At 37.5% G+C, this 20,732-nt stretch overlaps 1 protein-coding gene across 8 annotated transcripts in view; it reads right to left on the minus strand.

Moving 5' to 3' along the window:
• ATP6V1H (ATPase H+ transporting V1 subunit H) overlaps positions 1 to 20,732 on the minus strand; it is a 60,373-nt gene that overhangs the window by 18,001 nt on the left and 21,640 nt on the right. For 6 of the 8 annotated variants that reach the window (XM_045581408.1, XM_045581406.1, XM_045581405.1 and 3 more), the window contains 5 exons: positions 14,347 to 14,444; positions 9,591 to 9,783; positions 7,792 to 7,970; positions 6,866 to 6,991; positions 1,466 to 1,567 (listed from right to left, as the gene is read on the minus strand). In XM_045581408.1, coding sequence (XP_045437364.1) covers positions 1,466 to 1,567; positions 6,866 to 6,991; positions 7,792 to 7,970; positions 9,591 to 9,783; positions 14,347 to 14,444 — 698 coding nt within the window. The remainder of the gene's footprint in view (positions 1 to 1,465; positions 1,568 to 6,865; positions 6,992 to 7,791; positions 7,971 to 9,590; positions 9,784 to 14,346; positions 14,445 to 20,732) is intronic. The other 2 variants (XM_045581409.1, XM_045581407.1) reach the window with 1 other exon arrangement.

A 20,732-nucleotide genomic window follows, 5' to 3' on the forward strand; every position in this document is an offset into this window, starting at 1 on the left:
AGAATGGCAAATATTGTATAATTTCACTTATATGTGGAATCTAATCAACAAAATAATTTAACAATCAAAATAGAAATAAAGGCATAGATAATAGAACAGACTGACAGCAAATTCTGCTTCAGATGAACCATTGTAAATTTTTGGAATACATTAATATAATGCAGCCTGAGCTACAACAAATCAGGTATTTTAAAAAACAAGGTGAAGATAAAAAATAATAGGTTGCATGGACACTTTGGGAGAAGAGGTAATTTCTCTACTTGAAGGAATACCTCTCCATCTAGTCATTGACGTGATGTTATATGATCCTATGTAATAAAAACCTAATATGCAAATTGGCCAAATGGTGGAACGACTAATTGCTATGACACACACTGACCACCAGGGAGCAGATCAGCCCTGGGGACCCTACCTGTGCATATATTTTGTGCACCAGGCTCCCAGTGTTTAAATATTTATACACAATAAGGACAAAGAAATCATGAAGTAATTATGAAATATGAAAGTCTGCAACTACAATATGGCTCTGCCAATTTTTTCTCACATTCTATGATGTTCTGGGTTTATATGATATTTTTTTATAATAAATAAGATAAACATGCCTTCCTTATATATAGCTTTAATGAATATAAAATATTAACATTAATAATAATAAAAGTAGCTAATACTTATTGAGAACTTACTATGTACTAACAACACTGTTCTAATAACTGTACTTAGATTAACTCATTTACTCTTCATATCACCCTCACCAGAAAGGAATATGATTATCATCCCAATTTTATAAATTAGGAAACCAACTAGCAAGTGGAAAAGCAATAATTTAAACCAAGGCACTTTTCCAAACAACAAAAACGGCCCCTTGTCCAATGTAATGCCTTATCCCTTCTATTGGCACCTTGACCTCTTATTTTTCAAAAAAAAAAAAAAAATCCTAACTATCTTTTCATTGTTAATGAAGCTAGTAAGTGATTTTAAATTATGAGGTCAGCCTCAACTCCTCTGTAAAGCCTTACTTGTCTCCTCACACATGCAATTTCTTTAATATTTTTAAATATATACATTAATTCAATTATTATTCATCTCCTGTAACTTTTCTTTCAGGTGTTATATTTCCTTTTATACTTTAAACCTGCTGAGTTCGAAGTTAGTATAAATAGTAGTTGAAAATAAACATAGCTCATAAAATAGCTATTGAATTAACTCATATAAACCAAAGAAAATCCTCAATATGAAATTTCTGTGATCTCTGTTGGCTACTACACTATAGTAGTATACAGGTGTACTTATATTTTTCTACTACCCATTTAATTAAGTTTATCATAATTCCCAGTATTATGGTAATCTTGATTTCACATACTCTGTTAATTCCTCTGCTAAACTACCCTATTTTAAGACAAGTACATCAGGATTCTATGTTGACTGTTTCAGAAAATCCCAATGATACTAATGGCTTGTCTGTTACCGTTTGCCTCGTGGATAATGCCGCACATATTCTCCAACATCATGAGCAGCAACAGCTAAGACTTGTGGATCATCTGATACTTCAAGAAGTTTTGTCAAAATTCTAAAATAAATCGAATGCAAAAAGATATCAATTTTTGATTCTTCTATAGATTACAAAAGAACACAGGTATAACAAGGATATCTTCCCCAAAATAAACATTTTGTTCAAAATACGTACCGGTATGAATTTATGAAGCTTGCTTACTTAGTTTCTGAAGCATCACTTAAGACTGTGCTCAAGGTTTCTCTGCCTACCTTTTTCTATCACATGTCAACCTGTCAAATAGCTAAACTTATAAACAACAGGAAGTCCTGATAAAGAACCTTTTGTCAATTCAGGAATCGTTTCATTATAAAGTAACTACAGTAGTCCTGTGCACAAATCCGTGTGCCAGTAGCTCCGTGCGGGGTCTGACCGCTCCGCGCCTGCTGCCTAGAGACTCTCCTCGGTCCAGAGGCCCATCCATAGCCGGGCGCGGAATGCTTGCCTCATTGCTGGGGCAATGACACAAGTGTTCCCTGCCTCCCCCCACCCCCGGCAGTTCTGTGCCCGCTGCCCAGAGGCCCTCTGTGGCTGAGGTGGAATGCTTGCCTTGTCATCGCCACGGCAACTAAGCAAGCATTCAGCCAGGCTGCTCACACTGCCCACTTTCAGCAGCCGCCCCCTGGGACTGGGGGACTCCAGCGGGGCTGAGAAAACTGGGCGCCGCCATCTTGTGGCTATGGGCACCGCCATCTTTGTGATGGAGTGACAGTTAATTTGCATATTACCCTTTTATTATATAGGATTCCACACTTCTTCTAGTCTAAGTGGGCAATCTGCATTTCCAAATAAGAAAGGGAAAAGGAATGAGCATTTACTATACACATGCATGTTCCAAACTCTGTGTAAATCATATTCCTCACAACAATCCATAAATGAGGAAATGAGAGCCAGAGAAGTTAGGTAATTTGCTAAGGACACAGCAAATGTTGAAACTAAGATGTGAACTATTACTTGCTGACTCTAGCCCACACAAAGCACAAAGCACACCCTGGTGGCAGTTCATTCAGCCCAAGCACATGAAAACCCACTGGGGAAAAGCAAAAAATACATTCAATGTCCCACATTTATATTTTTAAAATTTCAAACTATGTTCTTTTAAAAGGCCAACTTGCAAATTATTCTGAAATTAAGTTTAATTCAACTGAAACAATTTAAATGATTTCAAAAGATTAAATTATTTCAATGACATTTTACTTTGACATTTTACTAAGAAACTACTTTATGAAACAGTAAGAAAATATTTATTATTAACATGGGAGTCTTTAAAAGCATTAACAGAATATTTGTTCTGCATACCTTAAACCAGAGGTCAGCAAATTAAAGCTGAAGTCCAAACTCTGCAGCCACTGTTTTTATAAGTAAAGTTTTATGGGCATGCAGGCACACTCGTTAGTTTGCTCACTGTCCATGTCTGTTTTGGCACCAGGAGGACAGAGATGAGTAGCTGGTGACAGAGACTGATTTCCCAGTTAGTCTGGAAGAAGGTGTGGAATTATTTCATAGTGAAATGATTCCTAGACTGGTAATAGGTTCTTTGTCAGTGCTTCCAATTGTTTATAGAGTTAGCTATTTGAAAGGCTCAGGTGATGATAAAAAAAAAAAAAAAAAAAAAAAAAAAAAAAAAAAAGTAGGCAGAGAAACCTTGAACCAGTTATTAAAAAGCTGAATCACAGACCCAGCCCTAGAGCTACTTAGAATCTTCATTTTAACGAGATCGCCATAAACATTTAAAAGCATCCTCTTAGAATCCTCAATAAAAATACCCAGGAAAATAAGTTCTGAAAAAAAGATTCTTGTGGTAAGCAAAGAGAGAGCTTTCTCTAATTTATGCCTAAACACAGCTGTTGTATCAACAATGGATTCATCACAACCCAAATCTGTATCACCACATCGACCTCAGGCCAAGATTCTGTCAGACACTCCAATGGGATCAACACAGCAACATATCACAGCTTTGGAATTACATCAAATGTGAATGTTGACTTTGATATTTGCTAGAAAGGTAATAGTAAAAAGTGTCTATACAAATCCAAAATAGAAATCACATTATTATTCTAACTGATCACTCCCAATTTTTGCTCTTGTTCTCTTTCACAATATTTTTCCTCAATTTTACAAACTTGTTCCCTCAGCTTTTGCTTTTCTCTTAATTATAATCTACTAAAAAAGAATAAAAAAATATGAACATGCCTGGCTGGCATGGTTCAGTGGTTGAGTATGGACTTATAAACCAGGAAGTCATGGTTCGATTCCTGGTCAGGGCACATGCCAAGGTTGTGGGCCTGATACCCAGTGTGGGGCATACAGGAGGCATCATCTCTCTCATCATTGCTGTTTTTCTCTCTCTCTCTCTCTCTCTCTCTCTCTCTTTCCCTCCCTCCCTCCCTCCCTCCCTCCCTCCCTCTCTGAAATCAATAAAAATATATTTTTAAAAATATGAACAATAAAATGGTAATAAATACACATCTATCAACAATTGAATCTAAAAATCAAAATAAACAAGGAATCTAATGAACTAAATAAACTGATGAATAAAATAGAACCAGAGGCATGGAAATATGGAACAGACTGATTTATCTCAGAGGAAAGTGGGGCAGGAGGGGCGGGAAGAGATTAACCAAAGAATTTCTATGCATTACCTATGGACACAGACAATAGGGTGGTGAAGGCCTGGGCTGGGCTGGGGTGATAACCGGGTGGAGGGGGATAATGGGGAAAAAATTGAGGGGACCTCTGTAATATTCTCAACAATAAAAAAAAAAATGTTTAAATTATAAACTGCATGGTTTCTTGTATTTCAGAATATTTCCTTATTCAAATTACATACTTATTTCAAAATTATAGCATAAAAGATTAGAAAGTATTTTCTAAAAACTATTATACTCAAGAGTGATAAAGGCAAAAACGAACTTATATCACATACTAAGTTTGGAATTACCTGAAAAATAGGTTAGAGCTTGACATAAGTGCAGTTCTCCACAGATAACAAGTATTATGTTTTTTTAATATCAGAATAAAATAAAAGATTCCACCTGTACCTATTTTATCAGCTCCTTTGAAGGGCATCCTGAGTATGCCCCGCCTGTCAATCATCCCCTTGCAGATAATTTAAGAGAATGAAAACTAAAGATAAGCAACTACTTCAAATTTCTCATCACATTAGCATAGAATAAAAGTATAGTGCCACATGCCATTGTTTCTGGTTATTCAGAAAAATCACAAAGGGTTATACAAAGGTAAAGGAAGTAATTTAAGAAGGCCATATAAATGAAAAACCTAATGTTAGAAAACAAAACATGCACTTCAAAAGGCCCTTTAACTTTGTCATAACAAAAATGCATGTAGTGCTTCAATAACACTTTGTAAAAAGCTCCTTGCATTTGAGCTCATTTTGCTGTTAAAAACTCAAAGTGGCATGCTGAAAGGATAATTCCCTCTGCTTATGTTCCATCACTCCTCCAACATCTACCACCCACTTTGGCTTGCCACACTTTAAGTAGAAATATATTATTTGGAGTAATTCACAGAAAACAAAGTCTAAACAACAGAAATACTCATAATATGCACATCCATAGAAACAGAAAGTACAATAAATGAGTGGTTGTTTAGGGTTGAGTGGATGGGTTAATAGAGAGGGTATAGCTAAAGAATACGAGGTTTCTTTTGAAGTGATGAAAATGTTCTAAAATTGACTGTGTTAATGATTACATACATTGTGAATATACTAAAAACTACTGATTTTTATATTTTAAATGAGTGAATTGTGTGGTATATAACATCTATATATATATATAAAACCCTAACATGCAAATAGACCGAACAGCGGACCAACCAAACAACAGGTCACTATGATGGGTGCTGACCATCAGGGGGGTGCACGGAACATAGCGGGTGTCGGGAACAGCGGAATGGTGGAGCAAGTGAGTAGGGGCACCAGACCAAGGCAGGGGGCCAATCGTTACCATTGGGGCAAGCCTCTGGTGGTTACTGAAAATTCTTTGCTTCTGCCCCCCGCAGTTGTGCTTGACACTTGCTTCTACTGCCAGCGCTAGACCCAGTTGCACCCGCTGCATGAGCCACCACTCACACTTACTGCTGGTGCCCAGAGCCAGTCTTGATCGCACAGTGCCATCAGCGGGTGCGAGCAGCAGCTGCTGGCTCTGATTGTCCCTGGGGGCTTATCTCAGCCCCAGGGGCTGAGTGGGGGTGTGGAGGATGGGCGGAGACCTGCTCTGATTGTCCCTGGGGGCTTCTCTACCTCCCCCTAGTCCTTAGGGGTGATTGGGGCAACAGGTGCTGCTGGCACCAGCTGATAGCACTGGCCCTGCTCACACCCTCTGCTGTCGTTGGCTCCAATTGCTCCATGCTGTCAGCGGGTGCGAACGGGGCCGGTGCCATGAGTGCGTGGGAGCGGTGGCAGCAGGAGCAGGGCTGCTGGCAGACAGGGAACCCAGGGGGCCGTGGTGGGAGGGACCGGGTGGTGGCATGAAGAATAGGCTAAAACCTGCCCCTGTGCCCACCGCAAACCCCTGTGCCCACCGCAAACCCCTGTGCCCACCGCAAACCCCTGTGCCCACCACAGCCTCAAGGCCCACAGTTTCCTTCAAGGTGCACAAACTCATGCACTGGGCCCCTAGTATCTCAATAAAAAAGAAAGTTGGGGGGAGGCAAACACTTGCACATCTTATTACAAGAAAGGGAACCCTCAAAGCTGTGGGGAAAATGTTACTTTCAATAAAAAGTGCTGGATCAATCAGATATCCCTGTAATGAAAACAGTGAATCTTGACCCCTACTTTATACTTTACTCAGAAAGCAATTCCATATGAAATGGAGATCTAAATATGAGGGGTTAAACAACAAAGCTTCTATCAGATAACACAGAAATATATCTTCATGACCTTGGGTATGCAAAAGCATCTTAAACAGGACACAAAAAATCACTAGCCGTTAAGAAAAATGTTAATAAATTGAGCTACATTAAAACTAAAGAGTGAAATAGTATGTGACAAAGTAGGAAAAAATAGTTGTGATGAATATATTATATATGTATATATACATATATATAAAAAAACACAAATTCATAATATATATAGAATTCCTATAAAATGAAGAAAAAAAAATACTTGAGGTACTTCTCCTAGAAAAAAAAAATATATAAACTCCCAATAAGTATATGAAAAGGTATTCAACCACATTAATAAGCAAGAAAATCTAAATTAAAACCATAGAATATCTAAATCTAGACTAACAGAAACATGTCTGTGAAGATATAGAACAGATATTAGAGTATAAACTGGAATTTAAAACTTACTTCAAAAGTTCATAATTCTTTTCATTTAACCTTACAGCATTTTCTCTCCAAAATTTCTCAGATTTGTGCACAGGACTCCATTCCAATCTTCCAGATTTAAGTTCTGAACTGTATTCATCAAAGGAGCTATAAAAAATTTTTTAAAAATTCAGAGTTTATACAAATCTCAATGATCCTCCAAATTAAGCACAATAACATCTTCATTAATGATTTAACTACAAAGACTAACCATCCTTTGTAAATTAACAAAATTCCACTAAACAAAGTTTAAGGAGCTTAAATAAACTTTATAAATCATGTGAAATTTATTCAGAATACTTAGGTCTAGTACTGTAAATTTGAATGCTCATCATGAGATATTAAAAGGAGCACTAGCTTTCAAAATCCCTACCCTAATATATCTTCTATATATATAAAAGGCTAAGTGACCAAACAACCAGTCGACCGGTCACTATGATGCGCACTGACCACCAGGGGGCAGATGCTCAATGCAGGAGCTGCCCCATGGTGGTCAGTGCACTCCCCCAGCACCATATATGTAGGAACTTGAGAAAAGCAGGAAAAATATGCTTTCCATATGTGGACAAAAGTATTCCAAAAATTAACAAGCATCACTGCTTTAAAAAATTTAAACCAGGGAGATATTCTTCAAGGTTTCCATGATAGTGCTAACTACCTGAAGTAGTACAGTCAGACCAACTTTAAAAAGAAAATGATGGAACTCTCCCCAAAGAGAAGAAATAACACACAGCTCTGACCAACTGTCACCATGGTGATGAGCCAGTTTTTCCATATTCTCCAAATATTTAATAGAAGACATAATATCTCAGTGAAATCTTTTGCAACAAATTTAAATTTCCTTAAAATACTAACCAAGTAAGACAAAACCCAATATACCCAATCTGTGAGAATTAAAAATAACATACCTAAGATCCTGAACACTCTCCCCAAGTTTTTCCAAAAGAAATTTTATATCTTCGCTGATGTCTTCGTCATCGTACTTTTGCTGTTCCAAGTTCTCTAACTGTTTGAGAACTTTGCACTGGATCATAGCCAAAGCATATTCTTGGCGAGTTTCTCTTTCAGTTGATTTTTCTAAAAAGTTCTGGGTTAGACAAAGATATAATAAGAAGCTATGTAATCTGTTATGTGATATTCTCAGACCTCTGCACTTCCTTTTACACCCTTTCTCCTCCTCCTCCTACTGACAGGTTAACTGTCACCTTTAAGTGGATAACTGTATCGCAGGTCCTTACTTCTTTCCTAAGCATCAGGAATGTATTTCTGACTCCTTGCTTACTTATTTAGCTTACTAAACATTTTAAACAATTGACCCATATAAGTCTCAAACACTGAACACATTTATAATTAAATCCATCACAATCCTTTCTCACAGCCTGCTCCATTCACTGGCCACCAAGATCACTTAAGATACTAAGACTGTTTCTCTAGTTTCCAGTCAGTCACCTTCCCTTCTCTCCCCCACTCCTATCAACTGACAGGTGCAGAAAGGTCAGCAATAAGGAACTCTCTTGCTTGAACAATTGTCAGAAAAGTGTTGACATTCAGGCAAAGTCCCTAGTTGTTCTCCTATGATTTTTTTGTTTTTAAATGTAAATTTGCACATTTTTAAAATGTGATTTAATATTAGAAAAGTATACTGTTTGGCTCAGCAATTCTATCTCTAGAACTGTATCCAACAGAAATCCTGATCAAATCGGGCAAACATATGTAGAAAAATTCTACATGCCCATCAACAGAACACTGGTTAAATAAACTGCTTTATATCAACACAGCAGAATATAGCCATTAAAAAGAAGACTGAAATCTACACATATAAAACTAAAAATGTATCATTAGATATTGTTAAGAGTAAAGCTACAGAATAGTATTTATCATAAGATGACAGTTTTATTTTTAAATACAAAACAAAATTACACACCTATTTATATATTTATTTCTACATGCTTAGAAAAATGAGGAAGATGTTAGGGATATTAGTTAAAAGCAGATTCCAAAGCAATAGCTTGGATTTGCATGTCTACCACATATTTTATAGTTGCCTCAGAAATATTGCTAGTCGGCAGATCCAAAACCTGAAATGCAATTCCATACCACAATAAGTGTCCCATAAGAGAAAAACCTCAATCATAGTCTCTTGGAAAACACTGTAACAACAACCAAAAAAGACTTCCTTTTTTTATTGAGGTTATTGAGGTGACACTGAGTGTACAACTCAACAAGACATCTGCACGCTGCACCAGGCATCCATTGCCCAAAGTCAAGTCTCTTTATGTTCTCCTTTATTCCCCCTTCACCCTTTTCTACCTCCCACACCCCTCTCTCTCTGGCTAGGCAATCACCATACTGTTGTCTATATCTATGTGTTATGTATTTTCAAAAAGGGATTTCCCCTATCTATTGTAAATTCAATGCAATTACATTTTCTTACAAGCATTATATAACTCATACATTTCATCCATTTAAATGGTTTCTTCCCACCTGTCCTATTCCCCCATGGCATAAATACAAATCAGTGTGTTGTTTTTTTTTATTCTATGTCCACCAAGATACCATAGTTTCATAACTACATGAAGAACAAGTAAGTTTTTCCAACCTGCTAAAACCCTGGAACATACTCCTCAGTGAAAATGCCACACACACACACACACACACACACACACACACACACACACACCATTAAAAAATGCCACAAACCACTTACGCGGAATGCTGCAAGGATGATTCTTGTCACTTTCTCTTTGACAGACTCTTGCAGGATATCGGACAGGACAGGAATGATATTATAGCGCCGCAGGTGCTCACACATTTGAGGACTGAACGCCAGGAGCCATATTGAAAAAATCATTTGATACTGGAGCTGAAAGCCACATTTGTTGCTCAAAACTCCCATTATGCTGAAAAGGAGCACACATTAAGACATTTAATATGACAGTGTAACAAGAAAGAAGAAATAATTGACTATTCTTTTTGTACTAATGGAACAAAATTAGGTCCTCAGTATCTTTTCTGCCAGCAATAACAAGCAAGCTTGATTCCTTCTCAGGATCATTTGCAGCACAACTTCACTTGAGTCTCTCCAAAAGTTACAGGACTGCAGGGAAGCAAAGAGAAAGGAAACACTAACTTGTAATACAACAGAGGAAGGGTAAAAAGGATCTAACAGACATTAAAGAAGCTAAAATCAACAGGATTGGTGACACAATGGATGTACATCTTGGTGAAGTCAGATGTTATATCAAGATTTTGAGTCTGGGTGACCAAGAGGATCATGTATAGCTTTAAAAATATTTAGGAAGCTCAAAAAGAAAATAAGCAATTAGCTTGAAAAAAAAAAACAAAAAAACACTATAAGTCTAAATTTGACATGGCCAGTCACTGAATTGGGGGGGTTAGAACTTCAGACGCTTCTAGTTCAACCTCCCATTTAACTGACATGAAAACTTGGAAAGCTAAATGGAAATGAAAGAGGTTACACCAAGAAAGACCACTAAGATAATTTCCCTAGGGAATGTCTCATTCTCACAAGAAGGAACAGAAACCATCAAATTAGGCCACTGAAGAAGGACCAGGATGTACAACACAAAGAATGAACTCTAGTAAACTATGGACCATGGTTAATAAGAATAGGTCATTATTGGTTCACCAATTAAAACAAATGTAGAAAACTAACACAAGATGTTAATAACAGGGAAAACTATGGAAGGACAGGTATATATGGGAACTCTCTGCACTTTCAATTTTTCTGTCAACCTAAAACTGCTCTACAAAATAAAAGTCTATTAATATAAATAAATTTCAAATCTAATTTTACAATCTATTACTACTAACTTACTGGAAGGTTTATTTTTGCACCATTTCTCCATTTCTGTCATTTGAATGCAGTTATAAATTGCTGAATTGCCTTTCATTTTCTCATGCATGATTTCTCCCTTGAACCTTTTCTGTTTTAGTTATTTAAGCCTTGTATTTATCTAATATTAATATCAATATTTCAACAACTGTAAAATCGTGCAATTTTATTTTATTAAGACTCTAACATCTGGTTTCCTTTTCACTCTGATTCTTCCAGTTACTAAGGTAAGCCTTCTACACATTGTGATACTGTGGCTGAGACTTTACCAGCTGGTTCTGCCAGTAGGAGGTGCTAGAGGCTGACTGCAGGATGGAGGAAGAAAGGAGTGTCTCCGGTTGGCTTCCTATTCTTGTGAATATTCAGCAGCATCTCTTCACCCTGAAGCTGAATTCATTTAGCAACAACTCTGGCAGAACAAGCCTCACCACTCACCCTCAGAGACACCAGCACCAACTGTCTGGGTCTCTGACCTATGAGTCCTCTGCTTTGAGCTCAGGGGAACAAGCCCCAGATGAGTAGTACACGCCCCACTCCCCCTAAGGTCAAATAGGAGCTTTATTTGCCTCTCCTTGAAACATGTAAATTTAGTTACTGCGACCTCTTCTTACCTTTGTTCCCCAGCTTTAGGCGTATCTGCATTTGCTACCTTTCTGACTCTTGAGAGTCCTTTTATATGCTTGTTTTCAGAAACCTATTTAACAAATGTATACCTAGTTAACACTTCTTCATACTGAATTACCTCTATTAAAATGAAAAATTTTAAATGAACAGAGGGTTTAAGTAGTGCTCAGGGCCAATAATACACTGTTGCTGAAACCAAGCCAGACAGGTTTTAAAGGAGGCATGCTCAACAAAGATGAGCACCGCAAAGAAGTTGAAAAGAGTTTAAAATTGTCCATAACATATATAATTCTGTTGAAAAGAGAAGTCTTCTATATCCAAATATTAACCACAAGAAATACCCTAATGAAGCAAAATAAAGCTCTTGTTCCACCAAAATAAGGAAGGGATTCCTTCAAGGCAAAGAGCCCTGACTGAATACAGTGGAGCATGAAGGGCATCCTAAGGAAATGCAAAGGACACAACGGCCCAAGAGAAACATAAACATAGTAATTTAACAAATACTTAGCACTGGACAGAGGGCACCAGGGCAACTCTGTCTTCCTGGGAGAGTGGGTACCGTACCTTCCCAGTGGATGAGAGCTCCCATTGTTAGCAGCCCAGCCTGAGCGGTTCGCTCAGGACTCTGACTGCTGTGTTAGCAGCAAGGGGGAGGGATGCAGGTCTGGGATTTGGGCCCACACTGTGAAGTGTGGAACCCAAGCAAAGGGGGCTGAACCTGCTAGTGCAGAGGACACTGCAGGATGTACTCAACCCAAACCTGCAGCCAGCCTCCTTAGGGGGGATTAGGGTTGGAGCCTCTGGAAGAAAATGAGGAGGTTGGCTTTGAAGCACAGAGTAATTTACCCTCTTTGAGTGCCTGGCTGTGTGATCTTTAAGCAGGGCGCCGACTATCCTGAGCTAGACTAGCCTATGAGATATTAATATTAAAGAGTCTCTCTTCGGAAGGCTCTGGAGGAAGACCAGCAACCTTAAGGGGGACACAGAGGAGCTGACAGGTGGATACTGACCTTAGGGAGCCTCGGCCCAACCACAAATCTACCCCTAGCTCTAAGCTAAAAGAAGCTGACCCAAATTGGAAAGGAGGAAGTAAAACTGTCATTATCTGCAGATGACATAATATTGTACATAGAAAACCCTAAAGACTCTTATCAAAAAAAACTACTGGATATAATAAATGAGTTCAGCAAAGTTGCAGAATACAAAATCAATATCCCAAAATCAATGGCATCTTTATACGTCAATAATGAACTCTCAGAAAGAGAAATTTAAAAAACAACCCCATTTACCAATACAACAACAGAAAGATATCTTGGAGTGGGAAGAGGTGGGCAAAAGGGGGCAAAAGGCAAGACACCTGCAATAATGTCAACATTTAAAAATTTAATATAAATAAATAAATAATATAAATATAAATAAATAAACAAATTTAATTATATAAAAAATGCTTATAGGGGTGGGATGGGGGGACTGCCATTTTGTGACTTTTATTTTCTCTTGCCAGGGTAAAAAAATAATACCTACTTTTTGTTTAATAGAATAAAGTTCAATTTATTTTGCTATTACCACACAGGTCTTTAAAATCTAAGACAGTGTGGGAGATTAGTGCTTTTATGTTGTCTATAATTTAAAGATTTACTTTATTTCATCATCCTAGACAATATTTGATACATATCCATTTTTTATTCCCAATTAAGGCTAAAAACAATTAACAGCTAAAATTATAAGAAAATTGAAGAATGAAATTGCCTCAGAAAATAATATCAATAGTGACATAAATAATTATTCTTTCTAATGTATTGGCAAAATATTGCAACCTTTTTTTAAAAAAAATAGACTGAGGCCGAAACTGGTTTGGCTCAGTGGACAGAGTGTCCGCCCGCAGACTAGAAGGTCCCAGGTTCGATTCTGGTCAAGGGCATGTACCTTGATTGCGGGCACAGGGGGTGTGTACAGGAGGCAGCTAGCTGGTCGATGATTCTCTCTCATCGATGTTTCTAACTCTCTATCCCTCTCTCTTCCTCTCTGTGAAAAATCAATAAAATATATATATTTTTTAAATAGACTGAAAACATCATCGTATTTGTCTATCTTTATTAACATCATCATCCTGTGACTGCTATCCTTAAAAAGGCCTGCCTAGAAACTGGAGCATGAAGGGCATCCCTTGGCTGGCTTCTGGGAACTTGATGGTAGACAGTTCCCTGCACTGACACAAAACTTCTCCTAAGTGATAAGGGTGGCTCACTGTACCTAAAATGTTCTAACAATCTGTTTAGGCTGACACAGCACCAGAATTGTTCAGTCAACTTTTCGTACTCTGAAGCCTTGTTCACTAAGCAACCTTCTGTTGATGAACTAGCTTCCTCTATAGATTTTTCCAACATGTGAGAGAAACAATGTCTTCACTAACTTAAAAGAGTATTTGGTTTAAGTGAGCTATCTCACTATGAATAAAAAGATTGGCCTTCTGGTAGTAAAAGAGGATTTCTTTGTTTTGGGGGATTAAGGTATTCTTTGTACAAATACATTTATTAAACCCGAAAAAGTTCCTCAAAGTTCCTGGACCTGCAAATGAGGACCCCACAAAAAATGGACTACTTATATAGCATTACAAAGAATGGCTTGTATTCACTCTTTTCTGCATAAGACCTTTTCTTATTGATTTTTGCCTGCATTTACCACAAGATACCTTTATGAATGCTTTTCTATTCTGAGTACCTGGAATTCGTTCTATCACGATAAGGTTTTTAGGAGTCCTTAACCTCTTATAATAGCACAGACCAAGCAAGGGAAAGGAGAGACATTCCATCTGGTAGTAATTAGTTATTGATTTCTCTGAAGGTTAGCATAGTTCACTGTTAAAGAGACATTAAAAAAAAAGTTAAATACTTCTTTTGGATGATTTATACTATCAATTTCTTTGCAAATGTCAAGGATGCTTTTAAACGTTATTCTACGTTAAAATTAAAAGAGCACTCACCAGTTTACCCCATCTGCTTCTACCCAGGCAAAGCGGTACTCATTGACCCGAAGCATCAGCTGCAGACACCCAGCAACACACTGCACATACTGAGAGCTCTACGCAGGGAGAAGTACAAGGTTTTAAGATTGGAAAGCATTGAAAGTCATGAGACCATGAATATACAAAAAGTCTGGATTTTTTTTTTTTAACCAGTTTCTTACCATTAGAACATTCAAAAGCCCCTAATATTTTTTCAAAAGTCAATCCACATTTTTGTGTTTCTCTCTGCCTTTTAGAAATAAAGCAGATCTTCTCTGCCAAATTAAATCTACATAGGTCAAGACTACTTAACACAGTTAGAGAAGTTAAGGAAAATAGTAATTATATATTTGATATGGTTTGATAATTACTTTGCAATATTTCATTTCCCATGAATAGAGGCACTATATGGAGAATACTATTATTTGTAATTAGAGAAAGATCAAAAAACAATAAAATTTAAAAGCTATAAGTATATACTTTGAGACAGGCCTATATTTGAATGATCTTGGTCAAGTAACTGAACTTTTTTTTTTTTAATTCTCATCCGAGGATATTTTTCCAATGATTTTGAGAAAATGGAAGAGAGAGGAGAAAAGACAGAGAGAAACATATTAATAGGTTGCCTCCTGAGGAGGAGTCTGCAACCGAGGTACGTGCCCTTGACTGGAATCGAACCTGGGACCCTTTGGTCCATAGGCCGACAGTCTAGCCACTGAGCCAAGCCAGCTAGGGCTACTGGACCTTTTCAATACTCAAGTTTCTTCATCCTTAAAGAGGATGCCTTCTCCAAGTACCTGAAAAAGTATTGTTAGAACTAATAAAGTAATTCATTTGGCATACAGCTAGATATTTCATAGAAACTCAATAAATAAGAACCTTAAAAAACTATACAGCATATAAAAAGTCTAATTAAACACTTGAAAAAGACTATAACTTTTAAAAGCTATTAGTTTAAAGCACAGTCTTAGAGAAATTGTGGTTAAAGCTGAAACTACAAATGAACAGAGATAATATCCCCAGGAATATATAGGGTCCTCCAATTTAGCAAAGCTAGTAGTAAGATCTGTCTTGGGCTCTACTCTACATATTTACCGTGAGCCTTACATCTACGTATAAGAAATGAAGAGACAAGAGATAATTTCAGACTCTAGCTTTAAAGAGCATGCTAATAAATAATTTTTTAAAAGAGGAAAAAAATAAAGGAGAGACTCATGGATGTTCTATAAATTCACTAATATACTAGTACACGTTGTTTTAACTTAAATGTTAAAATTTAACACTTCAAAGAAATTCTAGGCACTCAAATACAAAACCACAATGATAAAAGTATATTTGGCAGATTAATCAAAAGTTATCAGAAAAAATTTTTACCTAGAACACAGTGAACATAGTTGTCCAAAAGCACAATATACCCAGTAATATAATTTGCCTGAAAACTCAAGACATTAGCAGAAATTAATGACCAAAATAAAAGTGAATCTTCAGTTCTATAGCAATATTCCCTAATGGAAAAAAAAAAAAAATGTTTACCTTCCAATTAAGAAGGCAGGTAGTAATCCTCTGTGAAAGAGGAAGTCCACCTTTCTTATTTAGAGAGACAGACTTAGCAAGGTTCCTACAGATCATCAATTAAAAGGCAGTTTAAGGTATTCTCTCCTCTTTCATTTAGCAACAATTCCTCTCAACACAAAATTTTCTTGGTTCATTGTATGTCTTTCTTTTCTGTGTTCATTTACCATACTTTTTGAAATATATGACAAATTTCAAATATAGACTCTTCATTGTTGTGAATAGCTTCAGGATTCATGTTATAAATGAATATATAAAAGATGCTGGTTCTAAAACTATGCCCTCTCATATTATACATTACTAGAGGCCCGGTACACGAAATTCGTGCACAGGGTAGTGGAGTATCTTTAGCCCAGCCTGCACCTTCTCCAATCGGGCACCCCTAGAGGGATGTTCAACTGCCCATTTAGACCCGGTCGCACTTTGTATCCTTGAGTGGAGGCCTAGGCAGGCCAGGGTGTGTGGAAAGCTTGGCTTCCTTTATTGCCGGGGAAACCCAAGCCTCTCTCCTGCTCTCTGTGGCCGCAGCCATCTTGCTTGGGGTTGATTTGCATACTCGTTCTGATGGGCTGATGAGCTTGGCGGAGAGGTGGTTAATTTGCAATCACTCTTTTTTTTAAAATAAATCTTTATTGTTCAGATTATTATAAATGTGATCCTCTTCCCCCCCTCAATTGCTCCCCTTCACCAGGTTCCCACCCCACCCTCTGTCCTTTCCCCATCCCCCATTGTCCTCATCCATAGGTGCACAGTTTTTGTTCAGTCTCTTCCCGCACCCCCACTCCCCTTTTCCCTGAGAATCGTCAGTCCACTCCCCTTCCACACCTCTGATTCTATTATATTCACCAGTTAATATTGTTCATCAGATTTTTAAATTCCCTTGGTTTTTAGATTCACTTGTTGATAGCTACGTATTTGTTGATCATAATTTTTATCTTTATCTTCTTCCTCTTCCTAAATAACCTCCTTCAGCAATTCATATAATTCTGGTTTGGTGGTGATGAACTCTTTTAGCTTTTTTTTATTTGTGAAGCTCTTTATCTGTCCTTTGAGTCTGAGTGATAGCTTTGCTGGGTAGATTATTTTTGGCTGTAGGTTCTTGTTATTCATCACCTTGAATATTTCTTGCCATTCCCGTCTGGCCTGCATGGTTTCTGTTGAGAAATCAGCTGACAATCTTATGGGTGCTCCTTTATAGGTCACAACCTGCTTTTCTCTTGCTGCTTTTAATATTCTCTCTTTGTCTTTTGCTCTTGGAATTTTAATTATGACATGTCTTGGTGTGGTCCTCCTTGGATTCCTTTTGTTTGGGGTTCTGCGGGCTTCCTGGACTTGTAAGTCTATTTCTTTCCCCAGGTGGGGGAAGTTTTCTGTCACTATTTCTTCTAGTACTTTTTCGGTATCTTGCTCTCTCTCTTCTGGAATCCCCATAATTCTGATGTTGGTTCGCTTGAAATTGTCCCAGAGGTTTCTTACACTATCTTCAACTTTCTGGATTCTCTTATCTTCTCCCTTCTGCAGAGGAGTGTCCTCTGGCTCTTCGTGTTCTAAATCTTTGTCTTGATTCTTGTGATCTTCCAGTCTGTTTTTAGGACTTTGTATAATATTTTTTATTTCAAACAATGTTTTCTTCATTTCTTGTTGATTCCTTATTATTTCTAGTTGCTCCCTTTTCATATCCTCATAGGTCTCATTTATTTTATCGGCCTTTTTTAGGATATTGTTGAATAACCTTATAACTGTAGTTTTGAACTCAGTGTCCAATCTTTTCTTTTCCTCCATCTCCTTCCTTTGTGTCCTTCTTGTCTGCATTTTAGTTGTTTCCCTGATTTGATGGAATAGCTTTGTGTACTAGGTGTTCTGGTAGAGCCAAGTAGCACAGCCTTCCCAGTTACCTGCAGTGGACAGTCTTGGTGTAGCCCTTTGTGGGTTGTGTGTGCAGTCTTGTTGTTAAGCCTTGCTTATTGTTGGTATCACTGGGAAGCGTTGATCTCCAAGCCAATTGGCTGTGAGGATCAGCAGTGTCTCAGCTAGGAGGGTTTCCGTACTCTGCTTGAATAGGGCGGGGTTTCGGGATGGCGCAAACAATCTTTGGTTCCCTGTCAGTCTCGCCTTAGAAAAGTCCTGTTCGTGGAGAGTTTTGGAAGATTGATTGCAGGCGTGCGCGCACACCTCTTTGGTAAAGGCGCAGACAAGCTTTGGATTCCTGCAAGTCCCTCCTTAGAGAAAGCCAGCCTCTGGGAGAGCTTCTGTGCTCAGCCACAGGTAGGGCGGAGTCTCGGGTTGGTGCAGACAAACCTGCATATCATTCTTTTATTAAATAGGATACTAGAGGCCCAGTGCACGAATTCGTGTACCCATTGGGTCCATTGGCCTGGCCTGTGCCCTCTCACAATCTGGGAGCCCTTGAGAGATGTCGGAGAGCCAGTTTCAGCCCAATCCTCACAGGCCAGGGGACCCCAACTGTGCACAGACCTGTGCACCCGGCCTCTAGTATGCATATAGATCTTTAGTTAATCTCTTCCCAGCCTTCCTCATTCCTCCTTCCCTTTCAGATTTATCAGTCTGTTCCATGTTTCCATGTCTGTGCACTGGGCATCTGCCCCCTGGTTGTAATTGTGTGTCACAGCTACCAGTCGAACTGTTGCTTAGGCTTTTATATATAGAGATTGTATTATTTTCCATATGAACAATTGTAAACCTACTTTTCCTGTATATGTTCTCCAAGTGAAGTCATTTTTATTTTCTGCCTAGCAAAATACTTTTTTTTAAAAAAAAAAGGACAACACATAGAAACCCCCAAATTCCATATTATCATTTCCCTTAATCTGACTTCCATTATAATTACATATAAATGTACTACTGTCCACCATATTGTTCAATATAGACACTAACTTAATCTTTTCTTGGTGTATTAATTTTCTTTTTGCTAGAATTTCCTATTCTATTCATAGACTTTAATTTGAAAAGAACTCTATGGCCGAAGCCGGTTTGCCTCAGTGGTAGAGCGTGGGTCTTCGGACTGAAAGGTCCCAGGTTTAATTCCGGTCAAGGGCTTGTACATTGGTTGCGGGCACATCCCTGGTAGGAGGTGTGCAAGAAGCAACTGGTCGATGTTTCTCTCTCATAGACATTTCTAGCTCTCTAGCTCTCTCCCTTCCTCTCTGTAAAAATCAATAAAATATATTTTTTTAAAAAGAAAAGAATTCTATAAAAGAACTATAAATATTAATAGGAAATCCTAAAATCTCACAGGATTTCAAACAAAGACAAACCAAATAAGAACTGAGAAGTAGAAAAATAGTCTAACTTACAGGACAATATCAAGAACCACCAAAATGTCCAGCCTGTGTGACTTAGTGGTTGAGCAATGACCTATGAACCAGGAGGCCATGGTTCAATCCCGGTCTGGGCATATGCCCAGGCTGCAGGCTTGATCCCCAGTGAGGGTCATGCAGGAAGCAGCCAATCAATGGTTCTCTCTCATCATTGATGTTTCTATTTCTCTCCTCCTCTCCTTTCCTTTCTGAAATCAATAAAAATATATATATTTTTAAAAGTACCACCAAACCGATGAGGTAGTATTTGTGGTGATCAAATATTGCACCTTCCAAACACAAAGTCACTGTACATAGCAAGCACTCAATAAAAATCTCTTGAATGAAGAACAAAAAGAAATACAAAGTTCATATTTTACACTAATACCAAAGGAATGGGGCTCTAATAGATACAGTTTGATAATTACAAGTTTGACAAAAAATATTTCTACTGATAATAATCAATACTGCAGAAATATATACAACATAGCACTATTATCCTAATTCTTTTTGAAGCCCAAAATAAATCTATTTTGTAATTATAAATATTATATAATTGCTTAGTTTTTTATTTAAGTTATCTAAATTTGAGAAATTTACATAAATTGTTCATCAATTTTGACTACACCTTATGCCATCCTGTTTTACTAGAATATATTTAAGGTAAAATAGTTCATTCATCCAGAAAATAGTGTCCATTTAAATTGCTAAAGTAATTAATTTATATCTGGGGGGAGACTACCTCTTTTGGACTGACTTAACAAAAATACATACACACACGCAAAAAAATGTTTTAGATAACTATTTGTCTTGTTTCCCAAATACTACTTGCTTAAATGTCATTCAACAATAGTTTTTCTTTGATGTGAAGTTTTTCTGTTTTTTTAATAATCAAAATGGATCTTATAACCCTCAATAACTAACCAAACACTGTCTAAACAAGAAAAAAAATTCTTTTTATAAAAACAATTAATATATATTTTTTCAGCATACTTTAAAACAAATTAAAAACTAAATTTTTTTAAAAAGCAAAAGGGAAATATTATGATATCCCTCCCTTTTTTTAGATGAGGAACTCAAGGCTTAAAAAGGAGATGTAATTTGCTAAAATTAAAATAGTGAGCTAATCTCGCATGGGCAATAGGAATCCGCTCTCTTCATGAGCTCTCCTGGCTGCATCACACATCCCAGGTTTGAGAACTGGCCACCACATGTACCCTTGTCTGCAAACTCCAATGGTAGAGAAAAACTATTGCTATTTCTCAGTACATTTAAGAAAATATCATTTGGATAAACTTTCCAGTGTTGCTGGAAATGCACTCTCCTATATTCCACTTCATAGGGGAAATAGCAACTGACAGAATTCACCTTCCTGGTGAATATGGTCTCAGAGAACCATATTCTACAGAATTACAAGGGAATTCAAGAACTAAGGAATTACAAAGTTGGCAGGCAACAAAAGATAAACATGAAAAC

This window comes from Pipistrellus kuhlii, unplaced genomic scaffold (genome assembly GCF_014108245.1).
Source record: "Pipistrellus kuhlii isolate mPipKuh1 unplaced genomic scaffold, mPipKuh1.p scaffold_m20_p_14, whole genome shotgun sequence".
Lineage (NCBI taxonomy): Eukaryota > Metazoa > Chordata > Mammalia > Chiroptera > Vespertilionidae > Pipistrellus > Pipistrellus kuhlii.